At 42.9% G+C, this 24050-nt stretch overlaps 1 protein-coding gene across 2 annotated transcripts; it reads right to left on the bottom strand.

Annotated features, from left to right (window-relative positions):
- Positions 1–1546: 1546 nt before the first annotated feature.
- On the bottom strand, positions 1547–23754 carry LOC110494628 (uncharacterized). Of its 2 annotated transcripts, none has more exons than XM_021569860.3 (9): positions 23313–23754; positions 6727–6832; positions 6233–6358; positions 4220–4375; positions 3982–4075; positions 3704–3891; positions 3206–3280; positions 3025–3089; positions 1547–2908 (listed from the first exon to the last, which is right to left on the bottom strand). In XM_021569860.3, the coding sequence occupies exons 1-9, from the start codon at positions 23436–23438 to the stop codon at positions 2429–2431; spliced, it is 1416 nt and encodes a 471-aa protein (XP_021425535.2). In that variant the 5' UTR covers positions 23439–23754; the 3' UTR covers positions 1547–2428. The 2 variants fall into 2 exon arrangements, with proteins under 2 accessions (XP_021425535.2, XP_021425536.2); XM_021569861.3 differs by lacking the exon at positions 23313–23754 and adding an exon at positions 22117–23310.
- Positions 23755–24050: the final 296 nt, after the last annotated feature.

The following is a 24050-nucleotide window of genomic DNA, read 5'->3' as shown; positions in this document are numbered from 1 at the left end:
GCCAATGAAGTCCTGATTGGTGGACTGCTGCAGAGATGGTTGTCCTTCTGGAAGGTTCTCCCATCTCCACAGAGGAACTGTAAAGCTCTGACAGAGTGACCATCGGGTTCTTGGTCACCTCCCTGACCAAGACCCTTCTCCCCCGATTGCTCAGTTTGGCCCGAGTGGCCAGATCTAGGAAGAGTCTTGGTGGTTCCAAACTTCTTCCATTTAAGAATGATGGAGGCCACTGTGTTCTTGGGGACCTTCAATGCTGCATAATTTGTTGGTACCCTTCCCCAGATCTGTGCCTTGACACAATCCTGTGTCAGAGCTCTGTGGATAATTCCTTTGACCCCATGGCTTGGTTTTTGCTCTGACATGCACTGTGGGACCTTATATCGACAGGTTTGTGCCTTTCCAAATCTTGTCCAATCAATTTGAATTTACCACAGGTGGACTCCAATCAAGGATAATCAATGGAATCAGTATGCACCTGAGCTCAATTTCAAGTAAAAAGTTCTGAATTCTATTTTTTATTCATTTGCAAAAACGTTTTTAAAAAAGTTATTGCTTTGTCATTATGACGTATTGTGTGTAGATTGCTGAGGATTTTTTATTTATTTAATAAATTTTAAAATAAGGTTTTAACGTAACAAAATGTGGAGAAAATACTTTCAGACCCCATAGGCATGTTAGGAAGGTTCAAAATATTGTCAAAGACACCAGTCACCCAAGTTATAGACTGTTCTCTCTGCTACCGCACGGCAAGCAGTACCGGAGCGCCAAGTCTAGGACCAAGAGGCTCCTCAACAGCTTCTACCCCCAAGCCATAAGACTGCTGAACAATGAATCAAATGGCCACCTGGACTATTTTCATTGACCCCTCCCTTTGTTTTAACCTGCTGCTACTTGCCGTGTATTATCAATGCAGTCACTTTACCCCTACCTACATGTACAAATTACCTTGACAAACCTGTAACCCCTGCACATTGACTCAGTACCAGTACCCTCTCTATATAGCCTCATTATTGTTATTTTATTGTGGGATTTAAACCAACAATGTAGTTTTAAGAAAATTGAGTTAAGGGCTTAAGGAAGCATTTCAACTGCTGTTGTATTAGGCAAATGTGACAAATAAAATTAGATGACTACTCAGGTGCACCTTGTGCTGGGGACAATAAAAGGCCACTCTTAAATGTGCAATTTTGTCACACAACACAATGCCACAGATGTCTCAAGTTGAGGGAACAAGCAATTGGCATGCTGACTGCAAGAATGTCCAACAGAACTGTTGCCAGAGAATGTAATGTTCATTTCTCTACCATAAGCCACCTCCAATATCGTTTTAGAGAAGTTGTCAGTACGTCCAACCGGCCTCACAACCACACACCACGTGTAACCACGCCAACCCAGGACCTCCACATCTGGCATCTTTACCTGCAGGATCGTCTGAGACCAGCCACCTGGGCAGCTGATGAAACTGAGGATTATTTCTGTCTCTAATAAAGCCCTTTTATATAATGACACAGGGCGAGACCCAGATGCAGACACAGGAGGCAGATGGTTTGAGTCTCTGATATTTATTAAAATACAAGGGGCAGGCAATAGGCAGGCCGAGGACAGGCAGACGTTCATTAACCAGGTCAGAGTCCAAAAGCTACAGGGAGACAGGCAGGCTCGAGGTCAGGGCAGGGTAAATGGTCAGGCAGGTGGGCTCGAGGTCAGGGTAGGCAGAACAGGTCGGAACCGGGAGGGCTAGAAAACAGAGACTAGGAAAACCAGGAGCATGGAAAAACTTGCTGGTAGGCTTGACAAGACGAACTGGCAACAGACAAACAGAGAACACAGGTATAAATACACTGGGGATAATGGGGAAGATGAGCGGCACCTGGAGGGGGTTGAGACAAGCACAAAGACAGGTGAAACAGATCAGGGTGTGACATTTTGTGGGGGAAAACTCATTCTGATTGGCTGGGCCTGGCTCCCAAGTGGGTGGGCCTATGCCCTCCCAAGCCCACCCATGGCTGCGCCCCTGCCCAGTCAATAAAAATCCATAGATTAAGGCCCAATTAATTTATTCCAATTGACTGATTTCCTTCTATGAACTGTAACTCAGTAAAACCTTTTAATTTGTTGCATGTTGTGTTTATATATTTTTTCAGTGTATATTTACAACATTCACAGTAATTACATACATTACTCACATATCAATCATTCTTTGAACAGTCATTGACATTCTATTCAGGTGCTCAAGGCTTTCCAGCACAGCACATTATGACAAGTCCATGCCTAAGACACATGAACAGTCATTCTGTGCAGTCTCTCTCCACCAATTCAGTCAGCAACAGTAGTAGCAATCATATAAAAACAGAGACAACAACCAGTGTGAAAAAATATAATTAAAACATAATCTATTGTCTGGTGCTGTCCTATCTGCTGCCAGTCCTCAAACATAATTTCCACTCTCCTGTATTGCCGTAAGTGCCTCTTTTCCGCCCTCTTGCTGTGGCATGTTGACATGCACCTCCTCCTCCCTTGATAGAGGGAGCTCAGGGTCAGCCTGGGATGAGTCTATGTGGGTGCTGGTAGGTGTGGCGCATGACCCATTTCCTAAGGTCACAGGGTAGTTAACAGTGATGTTGACATTAACTAGGGGACTAGATGGCAAGGGACTGGTAGGCTGGGGGCTGGTGGGTTGAGGGCTGGGCTGGGTGCTGGACTGTGGAGGAGTGGACTGAAGGGGGCCTATTGACAGGCCCTCCAGGCTGTTGGAGCACTCTGACACCCAGGTCCTTCTAGTATCTTGCTGGTTCTCTGCCTGACTGGGATTGCTGCAGTTTCCCTTTCCCATCAAACATTGCTGCTGTTCCCGATAGCTAGTAATGAATGAACTGTTCTGAAGAACCATTGGTCCGTCACTATCAAACTGAGAGAAAGAGCGAGAGAGAGAGATATGCGATATGTTTAAGATTGAGTTGAAGCTGTTGAAATGTTCTTGTCTCCAACATATGCTTTACTTAGGTCAAATAGAAAAAAACTCACTTTAATGGCCTCCCAATTTCCATTTCTATCTTCTATAGAAGATACAAGCCTGGACCCTATGAAAGCTGTAAGAGAACATAGTAAACCTACACTAAAATGTTGGTATATGCATATCTATCCTTACAGTCGGTCAATTATATTGTTATTACCCAAATCAAGTGCTTAGTCTCTAATGCTTTACCTTTCTTGTAAATGACTGTGCCTATGATCAGCAGCAGGATAACACCTCCGATAACACCTCCGATAACACCTGAAACTAATAGACACAGGAGCAGAGGTACAACCCAGCGGTATCCACACATAGGAGAGATGGAGGCAAAGAAATGTAAAAATCCTGAGTGTGGTGCAACAACTTCATATCTCTGACACACGGACTGCTGTACAGTTGTACAATATTAATTTGATCACTTTTTTTTGCTGAAAATTCTCCTGCACAGCCCGAAATGCAAACGTGTAATGTATTCAAGGTTTAAAAAGACTTCTAAAGTTTGTCATTTCCACTTTAAAATGCCAGACTTGATTTTCCATAACAAAAAATGTATCAACCCCTACAAAATATTTCCATTAATTGTAATCCACATAATAATTCACATTTCCTCTTGCTGCAGGATCATTTTCTTGCTGTAGCAAACTTTCTCAATTTAAGATCCTACATCTGTATTTAGCTGCCTATATTTACCTATACGAAGGTCAAAACCTGGTGATTTGCCCCCTATATGCAGGTTCTGTAGACTTGGCGTGGTATGCCCTGTACCAGAGGTCGGAATTGTGGTCGGTGGGCGGGTCGGTGGTCTAACCTTAGGTCCACACACAGCATTTGATGTGGTGTTACCATAAGTCAGTACACCCCTTCTCTGCGACACACAGCTGAGGATACAGTGTCATTGTTAACATAATAAAGTTAGTGTGTGTGTGTGTGTGTGTGTGTGTGTGTGTGTGTGTGTGTGTGTCACTTACTCTGTGTGGTGCTGGCAGGTCTGGGTGTAGGAGTGCTGGTCAGAGAAGGTTCCATTAGGGCATGGTGCACAGTTCACATCTGAATCTGTTGTCCCTGAAACATTCACCAACACAAACACATTTACAGTGAACCGTTATATTCAAACTTTCAACTTTCAGTATAATTTTCAATGAGGACAGAAACATGTTGAATTTGTGATAAATACGGTCAGGCCAAACTCGTGTCTAGCTATAGTACCTTCTATGGCAACACCATGGCCAGGCTGGCAGTGTGTATAACTGCCACACTCCTTACAGTTTGGGTGTTGTTCCATTATGCAGAACTTCCCAGTCTGGCACATACACTGGGTTTTGGTGGTGCTAGAGCAATCCTGGGCATACTGCAGGCCTTTGTCTTCTCACATAAACAAATAAGATGCTCATTACAGATTAGGTGTATCAACTCACACACACACACGCACGCACACACACACGCACACATGCACATAATCCTAAGGAAAAAAATACAACAAATCTAAATCACTGTTACAGTGCCTTCAGAAAGTATACAGACATTTTTACAAATTAATAAAAAATAAACGTGAAATGTTTTGAGTAAATAAGTATTCAACCCCTTTGTGCTTAACAAGTCATATAATAAGTTGCATGGACTCCCTCTGTGTGCAATAATAGTGGTTAACATGATTTTTGAATGACTACCCCATATCTGTACCCCCACACATACAATTATTTGTAAGGTCCCCCAGTCAGGTAGTCAATTTTAAGAACAGATTCAAACTCAAAGACCAGGGAGGTTTTCCAATGCCTCGCAAAGAAGGGTACCTATTGGTAGATGGGTAAAAAAAAAGCAGACACTGAATATCCCTTTGAGCACAGTGAAGTTATTATTACACTTTGGATGGTTACTCCACAATACAGGAGCTGAAGTTACTCCACAATACAGGAGCTGAAGTTACTCCACAATACAGGAGCTGAAGTTACTCCACAATACAGGGGCTGAAGTTACTCCACAATACAGGAGCTGAAGTTACTCCACAATACAGGAGCTGAAGTTACTCCACAATACAGGAGCTGAAGTTACTCCACAATACAGGAGCTGAAGTTACTCCACAATACATGAGCTGAAGTTACTCCACAATACAGGAGCTGAAGTTACTCCACAATACAGGAGCTGAAGTTACTCCACAATACAGGAACTGAAGTTACTCCACAATACAGGAGCTGAAGTTACTCCACAATACAGGGGCTGAAGTTACTCCACAATACAGGAGCTGAAGTTACTCCACAATACAGGGGCTGAAGTACGACGTTCGCCTGAATTAATCACACTGTTCACTTGGGAACGGTTCAGTAGGAAACCAGAAATCTAGTTGTGCTGAGGAGAGCTTTGTGAAAGCTGTCCCTTCCGCAAGGTGGGCGAGTGGCTCCATTTATGGAGGCAAGGAGCTCACTTCATTCGCCACTCAACCTGTCTGTCTCCAACAGATGATGTGATTGGTTACTTCGAATGTTCTCGAGTGGCTTAGTTAGCTAATAACTAAGCCACTCGAGTGACTTAAATCAGCTTGAAAATCAATGGCATGACTAGAAAATGGCTGTCCAGCAATGATTAATAACAACCAACTTGAAAGAGCTTGAAGAGTTAAAAATAATAATGATGGACAAATATTGTACAAACCAGGTGTGCAGAACTCTTAGCAACTTCCCACTGGTACACACTGATTGAATCAATGTTGTTTCCACGTAATTTCTATGGAACTAATTTGACCTAACATGGAAAAGACATCGAATTGGCGTCTGTGCCCAGTGGGTGACCCAAAAAAGACTCACAGCTGTAATCACTCCCAAATGTGATTCTAACATGTATTGACATGTTGAATACTTATCTGATCAAGATATATTAGTGAATCAAATGCTTTATTTGTTAAATAATGAAAAAATCTGTCTACAGATAGAAACAACATAACATTCTGAAGTCATATGGGACAGAGTCTTACAGGCATGGGAAACAACATTGGGTATGGATACGGTGGGAACGTGTGCCTGAGCAAGTGCGATGTCATTAATGTTTGTTGAAATGAAATCTTTCTGAAGGCACTGTAACATGACCAATCATTTACTGCAATATAATCCACCCACCTTCTGAACACTGTATATAACATGACCAATCATTTACTGCAATATAATCCACCCACCTTCTGAACACTGTATATAAGATGACCAATCATTTACTGCAATATAATCCACCCACCTTCTGAACACTTGGGACATCTGAAGCATTTTGTGAAGTAATTGAAGGTCCCACTGTATTGGCCACTGGGACATGGTTCACACACTGTGTCTGAGGTAGTGCTGCATTCATTCTTAAGGCGTGTCCCTGTCATGACATTTAAGCAGTAAGACACGAGGGGGGTGTGGTATATGGCCAATATACCACCGCTAAGGGCTATTCTTAGGCATGACGCAACGTGCAACCCCCGAGGTGCCTTATTGCTATTATAAACTGGTTACCAACATAATTAGAGCAAAAAAATACATGTTTTGTCATACACATGACATACTGTCTGATATTCCACGGATGTCAGCCAATCAGCAGTCAGGGCTCGAACCACACAGTTTATAACAATGCATAACTTACAGTAATCATCTCAGTACATGTACACCGTACATCTTTCTAGCCCTGAAATCCTTACTTTCATATTATGTACGGAAACAGTTTAATTCATGTTGACGGTCATCACTTACCGGGAGCACACTTGCTGCAGCACAGGTTTATCAGTGTGTTATAGTATTCAGCTGTTTTGTTGCGACAGGTTTCAGCAGAGTCTGGTGTGTATGGCAGAGTGTACACCTGTAGAGAAAAAGAGACCATGAAAGTGCACCTGATCAGAAGGAGGAATGATGAGTAACATGTCCACCAATATTTTCCTTTTTCTTCTATTTAAACTTCTAGTACAACCCAAGGGTTGGATATTGTGTCCGAAGAAGACCTATTATATATCTGTTGGAGACGAGGGAATATACAATGAAACATTAGTGGTCTAGTCATTATTTGCCAGTAGACACAGGGCATGTAAAACACACAATGTACTGACAGTAAAACACATTTTAAAAACCTGTGTGTCTCCAGTATCTTGTATATGACATGAAGTGGTAGGAGGAGAAAGGAGAGAGACTTTTGATAAGCTGCCAGGACTGGCTACGTGGTCTGACTGAACAATACAGCTATACCACTGCCAAGGCCTCACACGATCATCCTCCCTTTAGGACAGAATGCCTTTAACAGCCATTTCCTTTTCACGTATGGCAGCCCCCCAAAACAAACACATAACAAATCAGGGAAAGTGAATCTGGGGTTTTATTGACTGGAGGAAACCCTCTATCTTTTAGTCTGGCACTCCCCTAGGGCTCGTGTCATTGAGGAAGGTGGTGACTACAGAGACGTCACTCACAGGGTGGGGAGCAGTTACACGAGGGAAGAGAAATAAAAGACTGTGTTCCCCACAGCTCTGCCACATTCATATAAATGCCCTTGAACTGATGACAGTGCTTCATGCTTTGATGCCCTTCAGGACAGACAATATGTGTAGAATACTATGTACATTATGCACTGGGAGTGCGACCCTAGTCCCTGTGTCTTTGCTTCAAAAGACGATGCAAGCCGATCATTCACTGTGAACACTTTAATTACAATAGTAGTCAGAAGAATGATGGGAATAGTTCTTCATGTTGTCACACCCTGTTCTTTCACCTGTCCTCTTTATTGTCTCCACCCCCTCCAGGTGTCGCTTATTTTCCCCAGTATTTATCCCTGTGTTTCCTGTCTCTCTGTGTCAGTGTATTTATCCCTGTGTTTCCTGTCTCTCTGTGCCAGTGTATTTATCCCTGTGTTTCCTGTCTCTCTGTGCCAGTCTATTTATCCTTGTGTTTCCTGTCTCTCTGTGCCAGTGTATTTATCCCTGTGTTTCCTGTCTCTCTGTGCCAGTGTATTTATCCCTGTGTTTCCTGTCTCTCTGTGCCAGTGTATTTATCCCTGTGTTTCCTGTCTCTCTGTGTCAGTTTGTCTTGTATGTTTAGTCAAGTCAACCAGCGTGTTTGTTTTTCCTGTACTCCTTTTGCTATTCTCCTTTTTCTAGTCCTCCTGGTTTTGGTTTCTGGACTCTGTACCTGCCTGTCTGACCATTCTGCCTGCCTTGACCACGAACCTGTCTGCCACTCTGTACCTCCTGGACTCTGATCTGGTTTTGACTGTTTTGCCTGTCCACGACTATTCTCTTGCCTACTCCTTTTGGATTATTAAACATTGTAAGACTCCAACCATCTGCCTCCTGTGTCTGCATCTTGGTCTCGCCTTGTGCCTTGATAAATGTAGTTATAAAGATGTGGTTTTAACAAGAGAGAAACAATCAAAAAGGTACAATTAGTCATGAATAAGGAATAATCAACAACACAGTAACATGGCAATCCGTTGGATATATGCACAGTGGCGTGTATTTATTGATGCCAAGTGAAGCCAGGCTTCCCCCTCAGAAATGGACCAATTTATCTTTTGTCTCTCTGTTTCATAATTTTCATTAAATTCGCAAGGCTGAATGTATCTCTCACAGGAGAAAGCATCGAACCGAGGGAAACTGCGCCCCTCTGTCTCTCTATGTGTAAGCCATCTATCTGATGATGTCTGGTCCAAATGAGTATGACATTGTTGCCGCCCGTAGCATTGATTGCAAGGGAAGCCAGCGAGCATTTGGCCTCCCTTGATAGAAAAAGTAGAAAAAAAATTGCCAATCAGCGTTGAGCTAAACTGAGTTGAGAATGGTCCTGGCACACTCAAAATAAGTGTCAAGGGAAGCCAGCTTGGATTTTGGCGTCACTCTAATCAAATCGCATTGAGCGAATTGTTGCATCTCGTTGTGATGTTGTCCTCCAAGGGCTAGCTAGCTAAAATTTGGACTTTCCAAAATTAGTCATGGATGGAGATTTGGACTTGTGGTTGTAATTCTCTGTACTGGCCAATGATTATAACAGCGATTCTGATTCAACCATTAATTAATCAATTGTTGTCCCCCTGGCCTGACAGGATGGAGGTTCAATATGTAGCTAGATGTAGAAGGCTAATGTTAACAAGCTAACGTTGCCCATGAATGGAAGTTAGGCTAGTGAGCAAGCATTTTAGCCAGGTAGCCTAGGACAACAAAAAATAAAAAGTGTACTGTATGACAGAGGGATAGACCGTTTTCGTCAACATGAAAGAGAGGAGGATCACATTGGCGTTTCTCTACAAGTAGGCTGAGTCAACATGTTTTTCTACTTGCATGAACATGAACACACACACACACACACCCGTGCACACAGAAACCAGAACCATGGACAGCCACGTCATATTTAGCTTACGTTGATTGGCGCTGGAAAAGTGGAGGCAGCGCTTTGTGGACTTCACCGGACAGAGTTTGAAATCCAGTTGTATGATAAAACAAAAGGTGTGGTTGAATTTATTCTGCCACTGTGTCGTCTTATTGTCTCAGCCTTAAGGCCTATATATCACGGTCGCAAAGCTAATTAGTTAACAGGTTAAAGAGCAAACAACGCAATTATCACAACACATTGGTTGCAATGTGGCTTTTTTTCTTAAAACTTTAAACTTAGCTCAATGACTGGAAATCTGCAGGAACAGTTAGCATCCTAGCAGTTCTTGTTCATCCGACTCTGGGAAAGTAGATAACGGTCTTCATTGCCAAAATTTCGAACTGTCCCTTTAATATAGAGGAAATTGGAGCCTGAGCCCTCTGCACTGGCTGTGCAGACAACAGCAGGAACTCCTGGAAGTGTCTGGAGTTGGGTTGTAACACATAGGGGTATTTGGCATCTGTGCAGTCGTCAAATTGGCTAAATTTGCGACAGGAAAAAGTAGTACATTTAGTGGGGTAACAGGGACAGAATCTAAAGCTATGCAATTACGACCCATGCTGTTTACAATAGGTCCAGTATTAATACCGGGCTCATTCTTTATGGTAGCTGGGGTAGAACCAATTTTGAGTGTGGATCATTTTTTGCTAATGGATTCTAAAAGGTAACAAATTAAAACTGGCACGACCAAACACTTCTCGCAAGCTCAGAAAACCTTAGGGGTTTTAATTGTGAGACACTTTATTCCATCTTATTCTGAAATAGCTTTACAGAATTGACGAAAGGGAAGAGGTGTCCTCGCGAGCAATTAGAGTGGAGTTAATATTGTGAACAATTGTTTGTAGAGTTAAAGAAACAATTGTAATTGTAGAGTTTAAAAAATAAATTGTGTCAAGCGCCAGCATATCTTTTCCTTCTTGGGTACAGTGGGAATCGTCATGTTAAACTTCGGTGTTTGCCAATTATGATTATGCATAGCTTAACGCATTATTAATACTTGTCATATTTTGTGTTTATTTTTCTTTTCAAGTCTTTTGCTATCACTCTCTTAGGAACCTGAAGGAGGAGAAGAAAGACAAAAGCTCCAGCTGAAATGGCATTATCTGTACAACAGCGGAGGTCATGGCACATAGAGTATGCATAGTGTGATTATAAATTTGAGGCCAGGGCTTTATGCCCTGGAAGCAGATTACATAGTCAGAGGCCATAAGTCTCTGAGGTGTAAACATACAAATCAACTGAGAATATTAATCATGTATTCATTTCAAAGTTTATGTAATGTTGAACAGTATGGAGTTACTATTCAAAAAGGAGGGAATGTTGGATAATAGCTTGAAATATACTTATTCATGTTACCATACTAGAACTTATTGATTACCTTGTATAAGGAATATATATATTGGGGTCAATGAAGGGTGGATAGGAACTTGGTTTATGGAAAGTTACTGAGTGAGACAAGGGGAAGTGCAGGAAGTTCATATTCATTTCCATGTTTCTAAGGAGGGAGGTGAAGGGTAATAGTTAGTCTCTGATAAGGCAGGCCAGCTGAGGAACTAGGGAGGAGCGAGGAATTCGGCTTGAGGTCAAGTCAACAGATGACGTGAAAAGAAACCCTTGGGAGGGGGGCCAGAGGGGCCACCACAACAACCCTCTTACTACAGTCCTATCTCACACACTTCCACACCCACAAAGGTTCTAGCATCAGGCAGGGCCATAACCACACCAGTGAGAGGAACCAATTAAGTTCCTGCCTAGCAACAGAGATGTATTGGCTGTCTAGATGTGTAAGGAGTAGGAGGTTATAAATATATGTGATTGTGTAATCATGCTGTCTCTGCAGCTGTATGACCCAGTGGGTGAATAAACTTGGTTTGAATGCATGCAAGGCTGCTGTTCCTGATGGCTTCCCCGGTCGTGTGCTCAGAGCATGTGCTGGGCAGCTGGCCGAGGTCTTCACTGACATTTTCAACCTGTTACTGGCCCAGTTAGTTTGTCCCCACGTGCTTTAAGGCCGCAACCATTGTGCCAGTGCCGAAGTAGTCAACCGCATCAAACCTGAAATGACCTGTTGCACTTCTGTCCTGTCTGCACCCCCCATTTACACCAGAGATCTGTAAATAATGACTAGATCCCCAAACAATGGGAGTCGTTGTCCCGAACACGGGAAGGCATGCGACAACTTTAGGTCCCAAATAAGCCCCTAGAAATGCATTGGGCTTATTAATGCCAGAGTGAAACCTTTCGCTTCGCCTCTTTCTCTATCGTTTACACACACACACCAAGGCCCTCCCTTGCCTCTCACAAAGTTGAGAGATCACATCTTCCCCTCTGACAAGCGGTTTCAACTCACTATTTGCATTTGAGGTTTGGTCCAAGTCCAACATAAATCGGTCATTTGTACATCAAAACACATTGAGACATTATTTTAGCTGAAGATTGTTATTTTAGCTGTCTAGTCTGTATTTTTTTTATATATAAATGTGCAATAAACGTAACACAATTGTATAAGGAATTGGCAACTCGTTCTTATTGTCAGAAATAAGGTAGGTCACCTGATTTCAATATCTGAACAAAGTGGACAGGGTAATATGCTTTTCAAACCCTTGGAGACAGACACGGGTGTGTTCATAACAATTCAAATGTTAAGCCTTGTTAGCTAGCAAATAGATCCTAGTTGGCTAAACTTGAAATATAAAAATGAGTTGGCTCATCACTAGCACCTGGGCTTGAGATTGTTCATTTTCTATAGCCTAATGCCTGCTACAAGAAGTTAGTCATTATTAGTGAATGTGCATTTTACATGGTTCTAAACTCAGCAAAAAAATAAACGTCCTCTCACTGTCAACGGTGTTTATCGTCAGCAACCTTAACGTGTGTAAATGCATAACAAGATTCAACAACTGAGCCATAAACTGAACAAGTTCCACAGACGTGTGACTAACAGAAATGTAATAATGTGTCCCTGAACAAAGTGGGTTCAAAATCAAAAGTAACAGTCAGTATCTGGTGTGGCCACCAGCTGCATTAAGTACTGCAGTGCATCTCCTCCTCATGGACTGCACCAGATGTGCCAGTTCTTGCTGTGAGATGTTACCCCACTCTTCCACCAAGGCACCTACAAGTTCCTGAACATTTCTAGGGGGAATGGCTCTAGCCCTTACCCTCCGATCCAACAGGTCCCAGACGTGCTCAATAGGATTGAGATATGGGCTCTTTGCTGGCCATGGCAGAACGCTGACATTCATGTCTTGCAGGAAATCATGCCCAGAACGATCAGTATGTCTGGTGGCATTGTCATGCTGGAAGGTCATGTCAGGATGAGCCTGCAGGAAGGGTACCATATGAGGGTGGAAGATGTCTTCCCTGTAACGCACAGTGTTGAGATTGCCTGCGATGACAAGCTCAGTCTGATGATGCTGTGACACACCGCCCCAGAACATAACGGACCCTCCACCTCCAAATCAATCCCGCTCCAGAGTACAGGCCTCTGTGTAACACTCATTCCTTCGACGATAAACACAAATCCGACCATCCCCCCTGGTGAGACAAAACCACGACTTGTCAGTGAAGAGCACTTTTGGCCAGTCCTTTCTGGTCCAGCGAAGGTGGGTTTGTGCCCATAGGCGACATTGTTGCCGGTGATGTCTGGTGAGGACCTGCCTTACAACAGGCCTACAAGCCCTCAGTCCAGCCTATTGCAGACAGTCTGAGCACTGATGGAGGGATTGTGCGTTCCTGGTGTAACTCAGGCAGTTGTTGTTGCCATCCTGTACCTGTCCCGCAGGTGTGATGTTCGGCTATACCGATCCTGTACAGGTGTTGTTACACGTGGTCTGCCACTGCGAGGACAATCCGCTGTCCGTCCTGTCTCCCTGTAGCGCTGTCTTAGGCGTCTCACAGTACGGACATTGCAATTTATTGCCCTGGCCACATCTGCAGTCCTTATGCCTCCTTGCAGCAGGCCTAAAGCACGTTCATGCAGATGAGCAGGGACCCTGGCCATCTTTCTTTTGGTGTTTTTCCAGAGTCAGTAGAAAGGCCTCTTTAGTGTCCTAAGTTTTCATAACTGTGACCTTAATTTCCTACCGTCTGTAAGCTGTTAGTGTCTTAACGACCGTTCCACAGGTGCATGTTCATTAATTGTTTATAGTTCATTGAACAAGCATGGGAAACAGTGTTTAAACTATTACAATGAAGATCTGTGAAGTTATTTGGATTTTTACAAATTATATCTGAAAGACAGGGTCCTGAAAAAGGGACGTTTCTTTTTTTTCTGAGTTTAGTTAAACTTGGAAAGTGCATTTTCAAAAGCCAGATCAGGATGATTGCAAAAAGCAGGTTAAACTATTTAGAAAAAAATCATAAAATTAGTAGTGGGTCTTATGGTTGTGGAAGGCTTCTATTTAGCCCGTCACAGGCCCTGAATTCCTTTGATTATTGCTGAATATTTGAAATGTAGTGTACTTTACCTTTAAATTATACAATGCTTATTTTGAGAAAATAATCAAATTGAAAAGTATAAATTGAATCGCCCATATGTTTTCTTTTTTTAGATTGTTAGGCCATTGCCCAGCCCTTGTCATGATCAAGGGCTAGTTTTGGCCTACCACACGTTATTGCATCCCACTTTTGCCATTCGTATTGTGCTCTTGCTATGCTGTTGCTATGTTTGTATAGCTTAAATCATGAATATGTTTTTTGCAAATTGCTATTGATATGTTTAATAATGCTATTCATAGTGCAATGTTTTACAATTATAGCATTTGATAACCTAATTATGCATTCATGTACTAACATTATTGCTTGTTATTATTTGCTAACCAAAGTCAATCAAGACCAGAATCAGACTAATGCCAACTGAACTTTCAACTGTCATTCATATCATGACTCAACAATACAGTGATTCAAATCATATCAACAACCTACCATGACATGTACCATCTGAGTATAAAGACTCAGGCCCTGGGCTGACGTTTTGTACAAGTTGTGTATGAGTGCTACTGCTAACATTAGCAGTCATTGCCTGTATTTTTTCCATGAATATGAAATATAATGCCACATCTGTTGATTTTTAAGAATAACATGATAAATACACTGTGTACCAGTCAAAAGTTTGGACACCTACTCATTCCAGGGTTTTTCTTATTTTTTACTATTTTCGACCTATATGCAACACAGGACACGCTAGATACTATCAAGTAATATCATCTAGCGTGTCCTGTGTTGCATATAATCTGACTGAGCATACAAGCATACAAGTATCTACGTATCTGACTGAGCGGTGGTGGGCAGAAGCAGGAGCGTAAACATTCATTCAAACAGCAGTTTCGTGCGTTTTGCCAGCAGCTCTTCGTTGTGCATCCATCAAGCATTACCCTGTTTATGACTTCAAACCTATCAACCCCGGAGATGAGGCTGGTGTGACCGAAGTGAAATGGCTGGCTAGTTAGCGCGCGCTAATAGCTTTTCAAACTTCACTCCCTCTGAGCCTTGGGGTGGTTGTTTCCCTTGCTCTGCATGGGTAAAACTGCTTCGATGTGGTGGCTGTTGTCGTTGTGTTGCTGGTTCGAGCCCAGGGAGGAGCGAGAAGAGCGACGGAAGCTATACTGTTACACTGGCAATACTAAAGTGCCTATAAGAACATCCAATAGTCAAAGGTTAATGAAATACAAATGGTATAGAGGGAAATAGTCCTATAATAACTAGAACCTAAAACTTCTTACCTGGGAATATTGAAGACTCATGTTAAAAGGAACCACCAGCTTTCATATGTTCTCAAGTTCTGAGCAAGGAACTGAAACGTTAGCTTTCTTACATAGCACATATTGCTCTTTTACGTTCTTCTCCAACACTGTTTTTGCATTATTTAAACCAAATTGAACATGTTTCCTTATCTACTTGAGGCTAAATTGATTTTATTGATGTATTATATTAAGTTAAAATAAGTGTTAATTCAGTATTGTTGTAATTGTCATTATTACAAAAAAAAATAACATTTAAATCAGACAATTAATCAGTATTGGCTTTTTTGGTCCTTCAATAATCGGTATCGTGTCACCGGCAAATCACCCCCACACCTATTCGTATGCTTCACGATGGGAAACACATGCAGAGAGCATCCGTTCACCTACTTTGTGTCTCGGGGGTTGGAACCAAAAATCTCAAATTTGGACTCATCAGACCAAAGGACAGATTTCCCCCGGTCTAATGTCCATTGCTCGTGTTTCTTGGCCCACGCAAGCCTCTTTTTCTTATTGCTGTCCTTTAGTCGTGGCCTTTTTTCAGCAATTCAACCATAAAGGCCTGATTCACGCAGTCTCCTATGAACAGTTGATGTTGAGATGTGTCTGTTACTTGAACTCTGTGCTGCAATCTGATGTGCAGTTAACTCTAATGAACTTATCCTCTGCAGCAGAGGTAACACTGGGTCTTCCTTTCCTGTGGCGGTCCTCATGAGAGCCAGTTTCATCATAGCGCATGAAGGTTTTTGCGACTGCACTTGAAGAAACTTTAAAAGTTCTTAGTTTTCCGCATTGACTGTCTTAAAGTAATTTTGGACTGTCATTTCTCTTTGCTTATTTGAGCTGTTCTTGCATATGGTCTTTTACCAAATAGGGCTGTCTTCTGTATACCACCCTTACCATGTCACAACACAACTGATTGGCTTAAGGAAAGAAATTCCACAAATGAACTTAACACGGCACATGAGTTAATTGAAATGCATTCCAGGTGACTACCTCATGAAGCTGGTTGAGAGAATGCCAAGAGTGTGCAAATCTGTCAAGGCAAAGCGTAGCTACTTTGAAGAACTTGTTTAACACTTTTTCGGTTACTACATGATTCCATATGTGTTATTTCATAGTTTTGATGTCTTCAATATTATTTTACAATTGTCAACGCTAGATAATATCTAGTAATAATATTTAGTAATATCATCAACCATGTATAGTTAACTAGTGATTATGATTGATTGTTTTTTATAAGATAAGTTTAATGCTAGCTAGCAACTTACCTTGGCGTACTGCATTTGCGTAACAGGCAGTCTCCTTGTGGAGTGCAACGAGCGAGAGGCAGGTCGTTATTGCGTTGGACTAGTTAACTGTAAGGTTGCAAGATTGGATTCCCGAGCTGACAAGGTGAAAATCTGTCTTTCTGCCCCTGAACGAGGCAGTTAACCCAACGTTCCTAGGCTGTCATTGAAACTAAGAATGTGTTCTTAACTGACTTGCCTAGTTAAATAAAGATTAAATAAAGGTGTAAAAAAATATTATAATTTTTTTTTTTATCCGGAAATCGTCAAAATACCGATTTCCGATTGTTATGAAAACTTGAAATCGGCCCTAATTAATCGGCCATTCCGATTAATCGGTCGAACTCTAGTGTTAACCCTGGTGTCCTGGCTAAAATTCCCAATCTGGCCCTCAAACCATCATGGTTACCTAATAATCCCTAGTTTACAATTGGCTCATTCATCTCCCTCCTTTCCCCCTGTTCCCTAGGTTGTTGCTGTAAATGAGAATGTGTTCTCAGTCAACTACCTGGGTAAATTAAATAAATAAATAAATAAATAAATACCCCTGTGCACAAAGCGAGGTCCATACAGAAATGGTGTTTCGAGATCGGCGTGTGAGAACTTGACTGCCCTGACCTCAACCTCCATCGAACACATTTGGGATTAATTGGAATGCTGACTGCAAGCCAGGCCCTCCTGTCTCAGACTCCAGTATTTATGCTGCAGTAGTTTATGTGTCGGGGGGCTGGGGTCAGTTTGTTATATCTGGAGTACTTCTCCTGTCCTATTCGGTGTCCTGTGTGAATCTAAGTGTGCGTTCTCTAATTCTCTCCTTCTCTCTTTCTTTCTCTCTCTCGGAGGACCTGAGCCCTAGGACCATGCCCCAGGACTACCTGACATGATGACTCCTTGCTGTCCCCAGTCCACCTGACCGTGCTGCTGCTCCAGTTTCAACTGTTCTGCCCTATTATTATTATTATTATTATTATTATTCGACCATGCTGGTCATTTATGAACATTTGAACATCTTGGCCATGTTCTGTTATAATCTCCACCCGGCACAGCCAGAAGAGGACTGGCCACCCCACATAGCCTGGTTCCTCTCTAGGTTTCTTCCTAGGTTTTGGCCTTTCTAGGGAGTTTTTCCTAGCCACCGTGCTTCTACACCTGCATTGCTTGCTGTTTGGGGTTTTAGGCTGGGTTTCTGTACAGCACTTTGAGATATCAGCTGATGTACGAAGGGCTATATAAATACATTTGATTTGATTTGATTAATCACCCAATATCAGTGCCTGACCTCACTAATGCTCTTGTTGCTGAATGGAAGCAATGTTCCAACATCTATTAGAAAGCCTTCCCAGAAAAGCAGAGGCTGTTATAGCAGCAAAGGGGGGACCCACTCCATTTTAATGCCCATGATTTTGGCATGAGATGTTCTACGAGCAGGTGTCAACCTACTTTTGGTCATGTACTGTACCTTATCAATATAAACATGTGAAAGACTGTTCAAGTTTTGTTACTTAATAAAAGTTTGAGTTGGACGCAGCAATCCAGCCTGTCCAGTGTGCACCCCACAATGTACCAGTGGCCATGAAAGCAGCTACGATAAATACGAAGCAGATGGCCACATCATATCCATCACCGAGCCTACGGACTGGATAAGTAATATGGTTGTCGTCAAGAAACCAGACAAGCTACGAATATGCATTTATCCTAAACACCTCAACCGGGCTCTGCGACGTTCACATTACATTATGCCCACGTTGGAGGATGGTCTTTACAAGCTCCCAAAGGCCAGAGTTTTCACGCTCATGGACGCCAGAGATGCCTTCCTGCAGTGCAAGCTTGACGAGCCCAGCAGCTACATGACTACCTTTTGGACACCCTGGGGCAGGAAGAGGTGGTTGAAGCTTCCGTTTGGTGTCTCCGTGGCTCCAGAGGTGGATCAGCAGAAACAGCATGAGCTGTTGATGGGACTCAGTGGCGTGGAACCCATAGCAGATGACATCCTCGTAGTGGGCAGTGGAGACAGTGATGAGGAGGCAGAATGTGACCATGACGCCAAGCTGCTGGCCCTGATGGGCAGATGCATACAGGTTAAGCAAGGCTAAACATAAAAAATCTTCAGTTTAAAGTGCCAGAGGTCCGCTTTCATGGGAGCATCTTGTCCTCCACTGGATTGAAGGCGGATCCTGAAAAAGTGAAGGCTGTCTTGGAAGGCAGCGCTTCGTCAGATTCGTCACTTACCTGGCAAAGTTCCTACCGCGGCTCTCTGAAGTGTGTGAGCCTCTAAGGAGGCTCATGGACAAGGACACCATCTGGCATTGGGTCCCAAAACATGACGCAGCGGTGAGGGAAATAAAACAACTGGTCACCCAGACACCTGTACTGGGATACTACAATGTGTCAAAACCTGTCACGATTCAGAGTGACTCAAGCCAGTATGGACTTGGCTGTTGCCTCATGCAGGAGGGCCAGCCTGTGGCATTCGCCTCTAGGGCACTCACCCCAACAGAGCAGAACTATGCCCAGATAGAGAAGGAGTGCCTCAGCATTGTGTTTGCATGCCAACGCTTCCACCACTACCTGTACGGGCGCAACAATATTACCGCAGAGACAGATCACAAGCCCCTTATTGTTATATTCAGCAAGCCTCTCCTGAATGCCCCAAAACGACTGCAGAGCATGCTACTGGCCCTACAAAACTACAACCTCAAGGTGGTGTATAAGCCAGGGCCAGAGATGTATGTGAGTGACACGCTCAGCAGGGCTACTGCATCGGGCACACACACACGCTTCATGCATGAATAACACGCAGTGTGCAGCTTACAAACAGAGCAAGTGGATGTTGAACACATCAACCAGGCTGACTACCTCAACGTTACGGACCAGCACCTTATACAAATCAGACAGCCCACAGACAGGGACGGGCAACTCCAGGCATTGAGGTCTGTGATTCTGATGGGCTGGCCCGACTGCAGGGAAGAAACTGCTTTAGCCGTCAGAGAATATTGGCCAGTCAAAGAGGAGCTCAGTGTTCAAAATGGAGTAATATTCAAGTATCAGAGAGTCATTATTCCCGGTCTCTGCACCCTGAGATATTGGTGCGAGTGCACTCAAGTCACATAGGAGGTGAGGCCTGTTACAGACAAGCACGTGACACACTGTATTGGCCAGGAATGCAGAGTGAAATCCAAGACTATGTCAGTAAATGCACAATCTGCAATGAATATGCCATTGAGCAACAGAGAGAGACGATGATGTCCCACGAGCTACCGATGCGCCCCTGGCAGATAGTAAGTCTAGATCTCTTCCAGCACAGTGGCAAAGACTTTCTGCTGGTAGTCGATCATTATTCAGACTTCTTATTCTTATTATCATTATTCAGATTGACCTCCTCCACGACCTCTTGGGCAGAGACAACGATCAAACGCTGCAAGGCTCAGTTTGCCCGCTATGGCCAACCAGATAATTTCAGATAATGGACTCCAATTATCAGGATTTGAGTTCCGAAAATTAGCTGCATTGGCGCAATACCCCGACAGAAAGCATGGATAGCAGCCCTGCCCAGCGCCTCATGGCACGGCGCTTAAAAGCAGCTCTACCAGTAGCCAGCATTCTCCTGGAGCCATGTGTGGTGACAGACGTGCTGGTGAAGCTACGTCACAGAAGACAGGTCTCCAAGTTCATCTACGACAAATCAGCAAAATACTTACCTGAGCTCAGGGTGGGTGAAACGGTGCGAATGAAGCCACTACCAGGGGACCGGACGGGCCTCTGGAGACTCGGATCCTGTGTACAGAAAGTGGCACCACGCTCCTACTTGGTTGAAGTGAATGGATCACTGTACCATCGTAAAAGGGTTGACCTTCAGATTGCTGAGCCAGCACCTACTCAGAACCCTGATGGTCATAGGGGTCGCATGACAAAAGAAGGAACCCCAGCAAGTCACATGGGGACTGAGGTACTGGGCGAAGAGCCAGGGGATCACAGGTCGGCCGCTCCCTCGCCCATCAATACTCCCCTTAGGCATTCAGGTGACACGCCTGTGCGGGAACACGCAGTCCTCGCAGACAAGCCCCCTGTCTTTTCACGCTGTGGGCGTCAGTCCCAGCAATCAAAAATACTTAATCTGTAGGTTTCCCATTAGGGATTGTTGACAGACAGAGATAAAAGTAAAGAGAGTATCAAAATGTGTTAAGTTGTTACCTGAGGAAGAAAAAAACAAACTAAACTGTTCATGTTGGAAATTATTACTAGGTTTGTTTTATTAGTGAATTGACAGCTCCTGTCCTATTTTATAAAAGGGAAGATGTTATGGGTGTAAAATGGCACAGTGATGCCATCTGTTGGTAAATGTTAATTACTGCAACTCCAGTGTTTTTACCGGTGTGCTTGAGATACCCGGATGTATTGCAATGTCATGAACAAGACTGGTTACTCGCATCAATGCCTCTGTCTCGTCATTTAACATTCAAACAACGGTGACATGATATCATTGTCGTGAAGTGCAAATGAGCAATAGAAAACCGATTGCGCAAAAATGACATTCAGATTTTTTTTTACGTGGGCTCCCCGTGACGCCCCCGGCAAGATGCCCCCTTGGGCGGCTGCCCATAACGCCTATACCTAAAATTAACTATTGACCATCTGGGGCTAAATTGTAGGCCTGCTCCTGGTTTGGTATTCTGATGTATTTAATTTCTTTCTGAACAGACAGCAGCAATGATATAACTATGGAATATGTATTTCAATGTATCTTGCGTGCTGCAGCACCTCCAGAACCCCTTCGTTCTGCTATGATTCTATAAGGAAATAAATTATGAAGTGCAACGCTGGAGAGATGAGAGTAGCAGGCTCATGTCTATCAGAGTAGAGAGAGGGAGAGATCGTAGAAAGTGAATCTCATTCTAGTTCTCTGCGAGATACAAGCGCGCTTCTCTCTTACCACAGCAATGGCCACGCGATGGGCTATATAGGCTACAATGTTGCGCAAATCATAAACCCAGGCCAGCACAACAAGAATCAATTATCAGGCACGTTTTCACATTACGTTTTTTAGATAGCAGCCAGGAGAATTACTGAGGAGTCCAATTGAATTAGCCTAACTTTGATTGCTTTTATTATAATTTTTACATGGCAAACTGTGAAAAGTATTTTTAATGCCATGAGAGATACCGGATCCTGGTAAATGGGTTCAGGAACGAAACCAAAACTGAGAGGTACCGGATCCTGTTCAGCAACAGACTGTTAATTACATGACCTACAAGTATATGTTTCCGACATTTTCTGACCACTGAACAACTATTGATTTAGGGCTCCGGAGTGGCACAGCGGTCTAAGGCACTGGATTTCAGTGCTAGAGGCGTCACTACAGACCCTGGTTTGATTCCAGGCTGTATCACAACAAAGTCCCATAGGGCAGCGCACAATAGGCCCAGCGTGGGTAGGCCGTCAATAAGAATTTGTTCTTAACTGACTTGCCTAGTTAAATATAATATAAAATGAAATAAAAAACAATTAACAAAGTCGCAAAGAAAACAGGAGCTGCCTCCACCATTTCAACATCATCAAATCACCTCTTCTTATTCTAATATAGTGACAACTGAAAGATACCAACAACTATTTACTCCAATCAAGGTAAGCTAAATATGATGTGGCTGTCCATGGTTTTGATTTGTATGTGTATGTTGTGCAAGTAGAAAAACATGGTGACTCACCCTACTTGTAGAGAAACGCCAATGCCATCCTCCTCTTTCATGTTGATCAAACATCTGGGGTGGCAGGGTAACTTAGTAATTAGCGCTTGTGTTGTGGACTTGTAACCATAAGGTTGCAAGTTCAAATCCCTGAGCTGACAAGATACAAATCTCTCGTTCTGCCCCTGAACAGGAAGTTAACCCACTGTTCCTAGGCTGTCATTGAAAATACAAAATTGTTCTTTAACTGACTTGCCTAGTTAAATAAAGGTTTTTAAAAAATCTAGCACTCTGTTATACAGTACATTTTAATTTGTTTGTTGTCCTAGGCTACCTGGCTAAAATGCTTGCTCACTAGCCTAACTTCCATTCAAGGGCAACATTAGCTTGTTAACATTAGCCTTCTACATCTAGCTACATTTTGAACTTCCATCCTCTCAGGCCAGGGGCACAACAATTAATGGTTGGATCAGAATCGCAATTATAATCATTGGCCAGTACAGAGAATTAAGTTAAACCACAAGTCCAAATCCCTAACTCCATCCATGGCTAATTTAGGAAAGGGACAATTGTAGCTAGCTAGCGGACAACAACAGAACGAGAAGCAACAATTAACGTTTTTCTGTCAGTGATGTATCCTCTCAATGGGATATGATAGGAGTGATGCCAAAATCCAAGCTGGCTTCCATGGGCACCTTTTTTTGGTGTGCCAGGACCATTCACAGTTGAGCTCGCTCGCTCAGTTTAGCTTAACGCTGATTGGCTAATTTGGTATAATTGTATTATTAAGGGAGGCGAAATGCTCGCTGGCTTCCCTTGCCTACAATGCTATGGCGGCAATAATGTAATACCCGTTTCGTTTGGACCAGACAGCATCAGATAGATGGCCTACACGGGGGCGCTGTTTCGTTCGCTCGGATGCTTCCTCCTGTGAGACACATTCAGCCTCTTGCGAAATGAAAGAACATTATGAAACACAGAGACACGAAAGATACATTATTTAATATTTTGTTTGGTCAATTTATTTGAATACACGCCTCTGTTAAGCACTGAACCTACCTGCATTTGTCCTATAAAAACTGTCGTTTGCATTTTCCGTTTGGAGTAAACGTTTTTTTGTAGCGTTTTGCATTACCCCGCCCCCTCCCCATTACACCATTGTCTCGCTTATTTTGGTCGCTCAACTCAACTTTCCTTAAAGTCCGCAGGACACTTACCGTGTTCTCAACACGCTGAACCATGATCGCGAGAAGTATCCTTACTGTAAGGATGCCACTTACAGTGCTTAGTATCATGATTGATACAATTATTATTGCCCCTTTAAGATCTTGAGAAAAGTCCATATAATACTGAAACCGCAGATTGCCTAGCCTACAGAAGAATGCTCGAATTACCGCCCCGACGGCAAGATAAATGAGTTTCCTTGAAATGCTGAGTGTTTGAGGAAACAGAGGGCGTCTTTCTACTTCCAGCAGTTATCCATTTAGTAACGGAATTACGATTTCCAAACACTTAATAATTAATAAACAAAATCTCAAATATATTGGTAGGTCTACCATCAAAAACAAAATCAAATCGATGTATTAGTGAGATGCTTCGTAAACCACAGGTGTAGATTAACAATGAAATGCTTACTTATCGGTCTTTTTCCAACAATGCAGAGTTAAAGATACAGATACAATTAAAATATAAGTAGTGACACGAGAAATACATACTTGTTACTTCTGGGAACTTTCATTATCCTCGATCCTCATGAGGGAGAGAAATTAGAAAATATTTTAACGACACAGTATGTGGGTTTTGGATTACGGAATTACAAGGCACAAGACAATATTTCTTAAATTTACAGAAGGAAAACAATTTTGTGTTTAGATAATTTCCTATACCTTTTAAGACTTTTTCTAGTATATGTTTTCTAAGACCCATTTTCCATTGGTTTGTCCAGAAATCAATGC

The sequence above is a fragment of the Oncorhynchus mykiss genome, chromosome 17, assembly GCF_057628025.1.
Source record: "Oncorhynchus mykiss isolate SJ-2025 chromosome 17, ASM5762802v1, whole genome shotgun sequence".
Classification (NCBI taxonomy): domain Eukaryota; kingdom Metazoa; phylum Chordata; class Actinopteri; order Salmoniformes; family Salmonidae; genus Oncorhynchus; species Oncorhynchus mykiss.
Note: the sequence above shows the minus strand (reverse complement) of the source record. Positions and strands in the feature narration are given on the sequence as shown.